The 12,555-nt window shown below is 44.7% G+C and overlaps 1 protein-coding gene across 1 annotated transcript in view; it reads right to left on the bottom strand.

Moving 5' to 3' along the window:
• Positions 1–1,696: 1,696 nt before the first annotated feature.
• stac (SH3 and cysteine rich domain) overlaps positions 1,697–12,555 on the bottom strand; it is a 158,407-nt gene continuing 147,548 nt past the window's right edge. Inside the window, exon 11 of the mRNA XM_073041282.1 lies at positions 1,697–4,456. Coding sequence (XP_072897383.1) covers positions 4,358–4,456 — 99 coding nt within the window. The 3' untranslated portion in view covers positions 1,697–4,357. The remainder of the gene's footprint in view (positions 4,457–12,555) is intronic.

The following is a 12,555-nucleotide window of genomic DNA, read 5'->3' as shown; positions in this document are numbered from 1 at the left end:
GAAAGTCTGATTGCCCCGCTGTATTTCTACTCCCTGACTACAGGCAGACTGAAGACTGCAGCATCGATAGTGAGGACGAAGACACCACTGAGGACCGAGAAGGTAAGGACAACAGAGGCACAGGACCGATTACAAGACTGCTTTGAATCGGTGGACTGGACTATATTCAGGGATTCATCTTTGAGTCTGAACAAATACGCCACAGCTGTCACCAACTGCATTAATCCCTGTGTGGATGAGTGTGTGCCTATGAGAACATACAGAACATACCCAAATCAAAAGCTGTGGATGAACCAGGAGATTCGTAGTCTACTGAGGGCTAGATTTGTGGCATTTAATTCTTGCAACCCAGGTCTGTACAAGAAAACGAGGCATGACTTGTGGAGGGATATTTCAAGAGCTAAGAAACAACTCTGGGCAAGGTTGGAGACAAAATCAGTTGTACGTCAGCTCTGGCAGGGTCTGCATGCCATTACTTCCTACAAAGCAAAACCCAACATCATGAATGGCAGTGATGCTTCACTACCAGAAGAGCTCAACAGCATTTATGTTTGCTTTAAAAGGGGGAATAAAACCACAGCTATGAGGATTCCTGCAGCACCCTGTGACCCTGTAATCTCTATCTCAGAGGCCAACGTCAAGCTGCCTTTCAGGCGGATGAACCCTTGGAAGGCTCTGAAAATGTGCCAACCAACTGGCAGGAGCATTCAAGGACATTTTCAATCTCTCACTGCTACAGTTGGAAGTTCCCACCTGCTTTAAAAAGGTAGCAATTATGCTAATGACCAAATGTAAGCTGCCTTAACAACTATTGTCCAGTAGGGCACTCACATCTACAGTGATGAAGAGCTTTGAGAGGTTGCTCATAACTAGAATCAACTCCTGCCTCAGCACGGACCTGGACCCTCTGCAATCTGTCTATCATCCCAGTAGGTCTATGGCACACATGATCTCAATGGCTCTTCACACAGCCTTGGATCTCCGAGACAATACAAACACCTATGTCAGGATGCTGTTTATCGACTTTATCTCAGCACTTAACACCATCATTCCCACAATCCTGATCGAAAAGCTACAGAACCTGGCCTCTGTACCTCCCTCTGCAACTGGACTCTTGACTTCCTAACCAGAAGACCACAGTCTGTGTGGATGATAATAACATCTCCACCTTGCTGACCATCAACACTGGGGCACACCTCAGAGATGTGTGTTTAGCCCACTGCCCTACTGTCTCCACACCCATGACTGTGTGGCTAGGCACAGCTCAAATGCCATCTATAAACTTCCTGATGATGGCAGAATCTCAGATGGTGACAAGAGGACATAGAGGAATGAGATATATCAGCTAGTTTCATTCCTGGGGCATTCTCATGAACCTCCTCTGGACCCTCTCCAACAGCAGCACATTCTTTGTTAGATAAGGGGCCCCAAACTGCTCACAATACTTCAAGTGCAGCCTGACTAATGCCTTATAAAGACTCAGCATTACATCCTTGCTTTTATATCCTAGTCCTCTTGAAATGACTAAGAAGTTAGAACAAATACTTGTATCTACATAGCAGCAGCTGACCGTAAAAAGGATTTCAGCACTAACGACATCTTTGAGAACCTCATGAATTAACTTATGTAAGCAAGCATGTTAAACTTCTTATATCAGCAAGAAAGTGGCTGTCAGAAATGTGATATGCCTTCCACAGTCAGCTGATAAATCGGGCCTTCTGAAAGGCCAGCCATCCTCTTCACTCCACAGATGCTGAGTTCCTCCACTGGTTGGTTGCCTGTTCCAGATTCTGGTGTCCGCAGTCTCCCGCATCTCCATTTCGCTCCACGGGGTTGAGTAACGATTGGAATGAAGGATCCGCTGGCATTGGAGAGGGCCCTGAGGAAGCTCATCAGGAAGATCCCAGGAATGAAAGCTTTAACATATGAAGAGCATTTGATGGCTTTGGGCCTGTACTCACTGGAATTTAGAAGAATGGAGGGAAGGTCTCACTGAAACCTATCAAATATTGAAAGGCCTAGTCAGAGTGGACATGTAGAGGATGTTCCCTATAGGTGGGGATTCTAGGACCAGAGGGCACAGCCTCAGAATAAAAGGACGTCCCTTCAGAACAGAGATGAACAAGAATTTCTTTAGCCAGAGGGTGGTGAATCTGTGGAATTCATTGCCACAGATGACTGTGGAAGCAAAGACATTGGTAATGTTAAAGCAGAGGTTGACCGGTTCTTGATAAGTAAAGGTATCATATATTACAAGAAGAAGTCAGGGAATGGGGTTGAAAGGGATAATAAATCAGCCATGATGGAATAGTGCTGAAGATTCGATGGGCCAAATAGCCTAAATCAGCTCCTATGTCTGAAAGTCTCATGGGCTACAGAAAATAGTAAGGGCAAAGAATCTACACTGAGTGGGGTATGACTCCAGTCAAGGTGGCAGTGAACTGCAGTCTCTGTTGAGGTCACGGCTCAGATTTAGTTGTTAAGTTTGTAGGGATGATTTTGGGGACAGAGGAGGTACTTAGGAGTCAGATTAGTGTTTACAGAGAGTGACCCAGGGCAGTTAAATGTCAGCCCAAAAAGTAGAGGTTGACAGATTCTTGATTAGTAAGGGCGTCAAAGATTACGAGGAGAAAGGGGTTGAGAGGGATAAGAAATCAGACTCAATGGACCAAATGTCATAACTCTGCTACTGTGTCTCATGGTCTTATGATCTTTAAAGCTATTATATCAGATTTGGAATTAATTAACATTTTAAGGATTTGCTTCTGTTTTAATGCCTCATTAGCATTTCAAAATATGCACAGATCCAGCAACAAATGTACGCTGTTTCATAGACTGTTTCAGCTTTTATGAAGTGTTTATTTGGTAGATTCCTACCAGGGACCATTTCTGGCTATGGGCTACCTTTACCTAATCCTTTACCCTTTGTCTCCAGTCTGCTGTGAACAAAGTAGATTCTATTCAGTTCAGGCGCCATGGTAGCGTAGAGGTTAATGCGATGCTATCGTAGCTCGGGGCATTCCAGAGTTTGGAATTCCATTCCGGTGCCATTTCGTAAGATGTCTCTGTGTTTCCTCCCCGTGGAATGTGTGGATTTCCCCCGAGCACTCCGGTTTCCTCCCACAGTACAAGTACGTATCAGGTAGGTTAATTGGTCATTGTAAATTGTCCGGTCATTGGGCTACCGCTAAATCGGGTTTGTCAGGGGTTGCTGGGCTGGCCTTGCTCCAGGGGCCAGAAGGGCCCACTCTGTGCTGTATCTCAAAAATAAATGAATAGAATGAAGGGAGTGAACCACGGGAGAAAGGGAAGGAGGAGGGGCACCAGAGGGAGGTGTGGGCAGGTGATGAGACGAGAAGCGCTGAAAGGGAAGCCAGATGGGAAAGGAAAAAGTTGGAAGTTCGGGGAGAAATAATTAGGGAAGGGCCTATTCCACACTGTATCACTAACTAAATAAATAATAAATAAAACTTTGAATAAATGTCAAATTCCCTACTTTGGTAGTAAATACAATTCACACTCAGGTGAGCAGATTACTTGCTTTTCCTTGGCTATAACTGGAAATTGCAATGCTGGAAATGAATATTCAAAGTTCTAAATAGTCGTATTCCAAATGGGTGTGTAATCCTAAAGACCGCGCAGATGCTACAAAGGCATAAGATTTTGGGGCTAGACAGCTTAGTTGAGCTGACAGCACATATGATGGACTCAGAATGAGAAACCCAATATCCCTGATGCAGGAACAGGAATTATTTGAAAATATATCCGACAACGCATACACAGGTAGGGTGAAAAAAATCCATCTACTGAACTCCCTGCCACCAAGTCTCATCATGTGTGATGCCATACACGCACCTTACTGATAATTTATTTTTGATAATATCACCTCATGTGTTCTATATGTGAGTTACTGTATGCGCACTGTATTGCACACACTGGCCCGGAGGAACATTGTTTCATTTGGTGGTATACATGTATACGGTTGAATGACAATAAACTTGAACTTGGATTGACTACTTTCTATTTGGATGCCTAATAATGTGCAAAGGGATTATAAAGGCATTTAAACTGTCCACATCATCTTTAGGATTTACAGGGGCAGGATACAAGAAACCCCAAATGCACAACTACAGATAATACCAAATGGCCTCTCATATAGGAAGAAGTATCCTCAGATTTTCAGGCTATCTGGCTTTAAGAAACATCTCCGAACTTCCTCATTGCTTCAGTGTGCCGCTTTGATATTCTGACTCGCTGCAATGGACCACAGCAAGGTCCATCTTTGTTGAAGATATGAGACAGGAACAGCCAATACCACTTTGTTACATCACCTTCAATGTGCGGACACAGTGTGATATCATATTTTGACCAGGATATCAAGTGGTACAAAACCGATCTTCTTCCCACTGTGCACCTTAATGAAGCCATTATTTTCTTCACCTTTGTCCACACAGATCTACGGATAAAGATTAACATTTAAAAGGTTAATATCAGATTCATGCAGCAACGTAAAAATTCACAGCAATTCTCCAGAAACAAAAGATATTTTCAAATCTTGAACACAAAAGATTCTGCAGAAGCTGGAAATCCTGAGCAACATGCACAAAATGCTGGAGAAACTCAGCAGGTCAGGCAGCATTTATGAAGAGGAATAAACAGTCTATATTTTGGGCCAAGACACTTCACCAGGACTGGAAAGGAAGGGAGAAGAAGCCAGAATTCCTTTCACTATAAAATTTCTAGATACACTCAGTGGCCACTTTACTGGGTACGTGAGACCTCACGTAAAGTGGCCAGTGAGTGTATTTCTGGGTGCTGTGGGCTTCTGCTGCAGTAGCCCATCTATGTTAAGGTTTGAAGTGTTGTGCAGTTCAGTCATGTTCTTCTGCACACCAATGTGGCGACATATAGCTATTTGAATTACTGTCACCTTCTTGTCAGCTTGAAGCAGTCTGGCCATTCTCCTCTGACCTCTCTCATTAACAAGGTGTTTTCGCCCACAGAAATGCCACTCACTGGATGTTTTTTTTGTTTTTCACACCAATCTTGGTAAACTCCAGAGACTGCCGTGTGTGAAAATCCCAGGAGATCAGCAGTTTTTTTTAGATACTCAGACTGTTTGTCTGGCACAAACAATCATTCCACAGTCAAAATCACTTCGACCACATTTCTTCCCAATTCTGATGTTTAGTCTGAACAACCACTGAATCTCTTGACCATGTCTGCATGCATTTAAACATTGAATTGTTGCCACATAATTGGCTGATTAGATATTTACATTAACAAGCTGCTGGGTGCATATTTCACAAGAGTGTAAGAAAATCTTTCTCTATTGGGACCCATTAACAATTCAGTTCAGTTTCAGTTTATTGTCATTTAGAAACCACAAATGCAATGCAGTTAAAAAATGAGACAACGTTCCTCCAGAATGATATCACAAAAGCACACGACAAAACAGGCTACACTAGAAAATCCACATAATGTTTGGCAATCCCCAATCCAGAGTCCGGAGAGGCTGCTGCGTATTAATATCACACTACCAACTTAGTGCGTCCCCCGGAAAGGAGCTCCAAATCCACCAGACAAAACAAGACCAAATACTAAATCTACAAGACCTGCACAAAACCACATAGTTACAACATATCGTTACAACAGTTCAAACAATAGCATAATTGATAAAAAACAGACCATGGGCACAGTAGAAATGGTCCAAAGATGTTAAAAGACTATAAGTTCGAAAGAAACCACCACACAGTTTCCACAAGTCCTCAGGGTCCCGATAGACTCGTCATCCCACGCCGGCAGCAGAAGGGAGTACCCCCACTATGGACTTCCACGGCGCCACCCGGCTCAGCCTCGCAGATGCAGCACACACTGAAAGCTCCATCGAACCCAGCCTCGCAGACACAGCACACAGTGAAAGCGCTCCGACCGCAGCGTTCTCCGAGTCCGTCGAACCTCCAAGCCTCTGATCATCCCCTCCGGCACAGCTTCTCCGAGCACCAACCTCTGCCAAGCGTATTAAGACGCCCCTGCCAATGGCTACCAGCAATGCGACCCCGAGGACCGGGGGCCTGTTCTTCCCAGCAGAGTCCCGGACCTCACAGCAGCAGCAGCAACGAAGAGGGCCTTCCTGGAGATTTCCAGATGTTCCTCCGTGCTCCCATGTCCGTTTTTCATCGATTATGATTGCGCATGGCACCCAGCTTCACAAATAACAGATAATCAGCTCCGGAGTGGTCGCTGCAAGCTGCATCGTGCCACCATCTTGGCTCAGGAGCCAAAATTATACACTGTCTACAATTATACACTGTCTTCTAAACTTTCTTAATTTTGACCACAACAGGGTTACCTGATCTTGCTTCTGCTAATCTGCTGGTTCTACAGAATGCTGCTTAACAATTTCAGTAACTTAATTGGTGTGAATTCACTTACAACACACAAAGCGCATTGGTGCAACAGGAAGAACAGATAAAACTACAGATTCCAGCATCTGAAGCTAAAAAAACAGAAGATGCTGGAAAAACTCAAACTGGCATCACAGGTAGATAGGGTCGTAAGGAGCTCTTGGCACATGGATCTTCATAAATCAGATATTGAGAACAGGAGTAGGGATGTTATATTAGAGCTGCACACAATACTAAAGTTAAAGACTGTCCCGAGCCTTATAGGCTCATCAGGCCAGTTTCCATGGCATGAAGCGACTGAGAATACGAGACAGCCCCCCCACCCCCCCGGATAGGATGCCAGTCTATCACGAGGTTAACCCCCAGCATTTTGCCGGTACCCATTTTCAGCTGGGTGGACTGGAGCAGTGTGTGGTTAAGTGCCTTGCTCAAGGACACAACACGCTGCCTCAGCTGGGGCTCGAACTCACGGCCTTCAGATCGCTAGTCCAATGCCTTAACCACTTGGCCACGTGCCACACTGTATGCAATATTGGTTAAGCCTAATTGGGAGTATTGTGTGCAATTCAGGTCATCTACTTATAGCAGGGGGTTCCCAACCTGGGGTCCACAGACACCTGGCTTAATTGTATTGGTCCACAGCATAAAAAAGGTAGGAAACCCCTGATCTACAGGAAAGGCATCAATAAGATTGAAAGAGTGCAGAGTAAATTTACAAAGATGTTTCCAGGACCTGAGTTAAAGTTCACAATCCAAAGTAAATTTATTATCAAAATACATATATGTCACCATTTACAACAATGAGCTTTATTTTTGTGCAGGCTTTCAAAGTAAATACAAAGAAACAATAAAATGAATGAAAGACCGCACGTAACAAGACAGACAAATAACCAGTATGCAAACGACAACAAACTGTGCAAATACAAAAAGGAAAAAAAAGAAAATAACAATAGTAATAAATAAGCATTCAATATCGAGAACATCAGATGAGATGAAAGTGAGGCTGTAGGTTGTGGGAACAGTTCAGTGCTGGAGTGAGTGAAGATATCCATTTCAGCTTCAAGTGGCCTAATAACCGTTCCTGAACCTGCTGGTATGGGTCCTCAGGCTCCAATACCTTCTTTCTGATGGCAGCAGCAAGAAGAGGGCATGGCCTGAAAGGTGGGAGCCCTCAATGATGGATGCTGCTTTCCTGCAACAGCGTTTATGAAGATGTGCTCAATGGTGTGGAGGGCTTTATCCGTGAAGGACTGGGCTGTACCCTCCACCTTTTGTAGGAGATTCCATTCAAGGGCATCGGTGTTCCAACACCAGGCCATGATGCAACCAGTCAATATACTCTCCCCCCGACACTATAGAAGTTTGTCAAATTTTTAGATGTCATGCTAAACCTCTGCAAACTCCTAAGAAAGCAGAGGTTCTGCTGTGCTTTCTTCTCAATGGCACTTACATGATCCTCTGAAATTGTAGCACCGAGGAATTCAAAGTTACTGACCCTCTCCACCTCAGATCCCCCAGTGAGGACTGGCTCTCTGGTTTCTTCCTGAAGTCAATAATCAGCTCCTTGGTCTTGCTGACTTTTAGGAAGAGGTTGCTGTGGCACCACTCAGGAAGATTTTCAAACTCCCTCCTCTATGCTGATTCATCACCACCTTAGATTCAGCCAACGGCAGTGGTGTCATCATCAGACTTAAATATAGCACTGGAGCTATGCTGAGCCACACCGTCATAAGTGTAAAGTGAGTAGAGCAGGGGGCTAAGCACACAGCCTTGTGGTGCAATTGTGATGGTGGAGATTGTGGAGGACATGCTGCTGCCAATGTGAACTGACTGGGGTCTCTAGGTGAGGAAATGAAGGACCCAATTGCACAAGGAGGAAGTGAGGCCTAGGTCTTGATGGTCATTGATTAGTTCTGAGGGGATTATAGTACTGAATGCTGCACTGTAGTCAAAAGGAGCATCCTGACGTACAACAAAGCTAGATGAACTCAGCAGGCCGGGCAGCATCCGTTGAAAAAAGCAGTCAACATTTCGGTTCGAGACCCTTCGTCAGGACTTTGTCTCGACCCAAAACGTTGACTGCTTCTTTCAACGGATGCTGCCCGACCTGCTGAGTTCATCCAGCTTTTTTGTACGTCTTGATTTGACCACAGCATCTGAAATGTACTTTGTGTTTAAAAAGGGCATCCTGATGTATGCACCTTCGCTGTCCAGATATTCCTGGGTTGAGTGAGGAACCAATGAAATGGAATCTGCTGTTTACCTGTTGAGGCAGCAGGAAAATTGGAGTGGATCCAAGCCGCATCTCAGGCAGCAGCTGATACGTTTCATCAGCAACCTCACAGTGGATGTCAGTGCTACTGGATGATAGTCATTGAGGCAGGTTACCACGTTCTTCTTAGGCACCTACTTGAAGCAGGTTGGTATCTCACACTGCCGAAGCAAGAGGTTAAAGGTATCAAAACATAGACAACTGCACTGCGCCAAAGAGCGCGATATAAGGTCATTCTTACCCACTGCCATTCAGCTCTATAATGAATCAACCTCTGGCCGGGGAAGTAATGACCCCTCCCCTCCTGTTAGTCTGTTTGTGGCAACTTATTTATTATTCTTACTATTTCTCTTCTAATATTTATATCTGTGCATTTGTAATGCTACTGTGACACTGTAATTTCCTTTGGGATCAATGAAATTATCTATCATCATCATCGTCAAAGCACCTGTTTCTATGCTTGTGGTGCTCTATGACTGTGTTGTCTTTGAGATGGAGTTGCCACAGCCTCCCAGGATCCTCAGACTTCAGGGTGGTCCAGCAGAACAGTTTGTGATGCATAGTTAAACCACAGGTGTTGCGGTAACTAATTCTCATTAACTATGGGAATGAAAGAACGCAGGATGCCTAATTAACACAAATGCTAATTAATTCAAAACAATTAATGTCGAGCACCTTCGCTCCATCTGCAAAAACAGGATTTCCCAGTGGCCAACCATTTTAGTTCCAATTCCGACTTGTTGGTCCATGGCCTCCTCTACTGCTGTGATGAGGCTATTCCAGATATTGGAGGAGGAACACCTCATATCCCATCAGGGTAGTCTCCAACCTGAACATCCAGTTCTCCAACTTACATAGAAACATAGAAAACCTGCAGCACAATACAGGCCCTTTGGCCCACAAAGCTGTGCCAAACATGTCCCTACCTTAGAACTACCTAGGCTTACCCATAGCCCTCTATTTTTCTAAGCTCCATGTATCCATCCAGGAGTCTCTTAAAAGACCCTATCGTTTCCACCTCCACCACCACCACCGGCAGCCCATTCCACCCACTCAACACTCTCTGTGTAAAAAACTTACCCCTGACATCTCCTCTGTATCTATTCCCAAGCACCTTAAACCTGTGCCCTCTTGTGGCAGCCACTTCAGCCCTGGGAAAAAGCCTCTGACTATCCACACGATAAATGCCTCTCATCATCTTATACACTTCTATCAGGTCACCTCTCATCCTCCATCGCTCCAAGGAGAAAAGGCTGAGTTCACTCAACCTGTTTTCATAAGGCATGCTCCCCAATCCAGGCAACATCCTTGTAAATCTCCTCTGCACCCTTTCTATGGTTTCCACATTCTTCCTATAACCATATAACAATCACAGCACGGAAACAGGCCATTCCGGCCCTCCTAGTCCGTGCCGAACTCTTAATCTCACTGCCGAACTCTTAATCTCACTTCCTGTAGTGAGGAGACCAGAACTGAGCACAGTACTCCAAGTGGGGTCTGACCAGGGTCTTATACAGCTGCAACATTACCTCTTGGCTCCAAAATTCCACGATTGAGGAAGTCAATACACCGTATGCCTTCTTAACCACAGAGTCAACCTGCGCAGCTGCTTTGAGCGTCCTATGGACTCGGACCCCAAGATCCCTCTGATCCTTCAGTTTGTTACCACTGTCTCAACCTGCAAATTAACCTTTAGGGAATCCTGCATGAGGACTTCCAAATCCCTTTGTTCCTCAGATTTTTTAATTTTCCACTGTTTAGAAAACAGTCTAAATAGACAAATGCAGCTAATCAGTCTGATATTTCCAAATGTCCTGAAACGTTTTATAGAAATTGGTGGCACATGGATAATGTAGTTGTAAGGAAAATGAAAATATGTATTATATCTGAGGTGGAGGCTGAGGCTGAGGGTAGCAGACACCAACAGAATCAACAAACTCATTTGTAAGGCCAGTGATGTTGTGGGGGTGGAACTGGACTCTCTGACGGTGGTGTCTGAAAAGAGGATGCTGTCCAAGTTGCATGCCATCTTGGACAATGTCTCCCATCTACTACATAATGTACTGGTTAGGCACAAGAGTACATTCAGCCAGAGACTCATTCCACTGAGATGCAACACTGAGCGTCATAGGAAGTCATTCCTACCTGTGGCCATCAAACTTTACAACTCCTCCCTCGGAGTGTCAAACACCCTGAGCCAATAGGCTGGTCCTGGACTTATTTCCACTTGTCATAATTTATATTATTATTATTATTATTATTATTATTATTAATGGTTTATATTGCTATATTTCTACATTATTCTTGGTTGGTGCGACTGTAATGAAACCCAATTTCCCTCGGGATCAATAAAGTATGTTTGTCTGTCCAAAAAAAAGATTTGCGATATAACAGAGCACACTTTTGGAATTAATTTATCTGCTTTCCTGGTGCTGTCTGTTTTCTGTCAATTCTTGGTGTTCCTTCACCCTGTTCCTTACAGAAGGATGGGGGGCGGCAGAATCTCATTGAAACTTTTTCAAATGGTGGGAGGGTCTAGGACAAGAGGGCACAGCCTCATTATAGAGGGGTGTCCTTTCAAAGCAGAGATGTGGTGGCCAGATCTTTAGCCAAAGGGTGGTGAATTTGTGGAATTTGTTGCCACATGCAGCTGTGGAGGCCAGATCGTTGGGTGTACTTAAGGCAGAGACTGATAGATTCTTGATTGGACATGGCATCAAAGTTACAGGGAGAAGGCCGGGAACTGGGGTTGAGGAGGAGATTAAAAAAAAGGATCAGCCATGATTGATTGGTGGAACAGACTCAATGGGCCAGATGGCCTAATTCTCCTCCTATGTCTTAGAGTCTTACGGTCTTACAGAACAGTGCTGGAATTGAACTCTGAACTCTGGAATGCCCCGAGATGTAGTAGCTCACGCTAACTGCCACACTGCCATGGAAGCTCTTCTCAGGAACAAAGAAGCCTGATCTTGTAGAGGTATATGAAATCATAAAGGGCACATATTAGTTGAATGGTCACAGACTTTTTTCCAGGGTAGACTAGTCTTTGAATGTCTGGAAAGGGCACACATCAGAAGCTCCATTCCTGCCACATTGGACACTCACCAATATGCCTACTCTACGGCAGATGCCATAGCATCTGAAATGCTACAGCCCTTACACACCTAGAAATCAAGCACATTTATATCAGAATGTTGTTTCTGTATTTTAGTTCTGCATTCAATACTATTGTCCTACAGACTTGGGCAAATAAATTCCTTCTCAGACGACATACATTACTGTGCAACCGAGTGTTGGACGTCTTAACCAAAACATCTCAGGTAGTCAGGATGCACCACCGCTCCTCCCTCCCCACCAATTTCAAAATGGATGCCCCCCGGGGCTGTGCTGAGCCCATTGTTGTACACTCTGATTACCAATGACTGCACGGCCAAACTCCAGAAGTAATCACAGAGAAAAGGGCGAAGAGCTCGAGGCCTGGTGCCAGGCAAATAACATCTTCCTCAATGTCAATAAGACAAAAGAAATGGTTATTGACTTGAGAACTCCTCACACCACTCAGCAGTGCCACAGTGAAAACTGCAAACAGTTTCAAACTCCTGGGAGGGCACATCCCGCACAACCTCTCGTCATTCCAGAGCACATCCTACACAATCAGGAAAGCAAGCTCAACAACATCTCTACTTTCAGAGGAAGCTGAAAAGGGCTGGACTATGTACATCTATACTCACTTCATTCTACAGACGTGCAGTAGAGAGCATCCTATCATGTGAGCATCCTATCACTGCTTGGTACGGAAACTGCGCTGGGGCAGACAGGAGGGCTCTTCAATGAGTAGTCAAACTTGCCCAAGCATCACGGCTCTAGCCTACCTGC

Source organism: Hemitrygon akajei, chromosome 1, assembly GCF_048418815.1.
Source record: "Hemitrygon akajei chromosome 1, sHemAka1.3, whole genome shotgun sequence".
NCBI lineage: Eukaryota > Metazoa > Chordata > Chondrichthyes > Myliobatiformes > Dasyatidae > Hemitrygon > Hemitrygon akajei.
The sequence above is the reverse complement of the archived record's forward strand: the minus strand, read 5'-3'. Positions and strand labels throughout refer to the sequence as shown.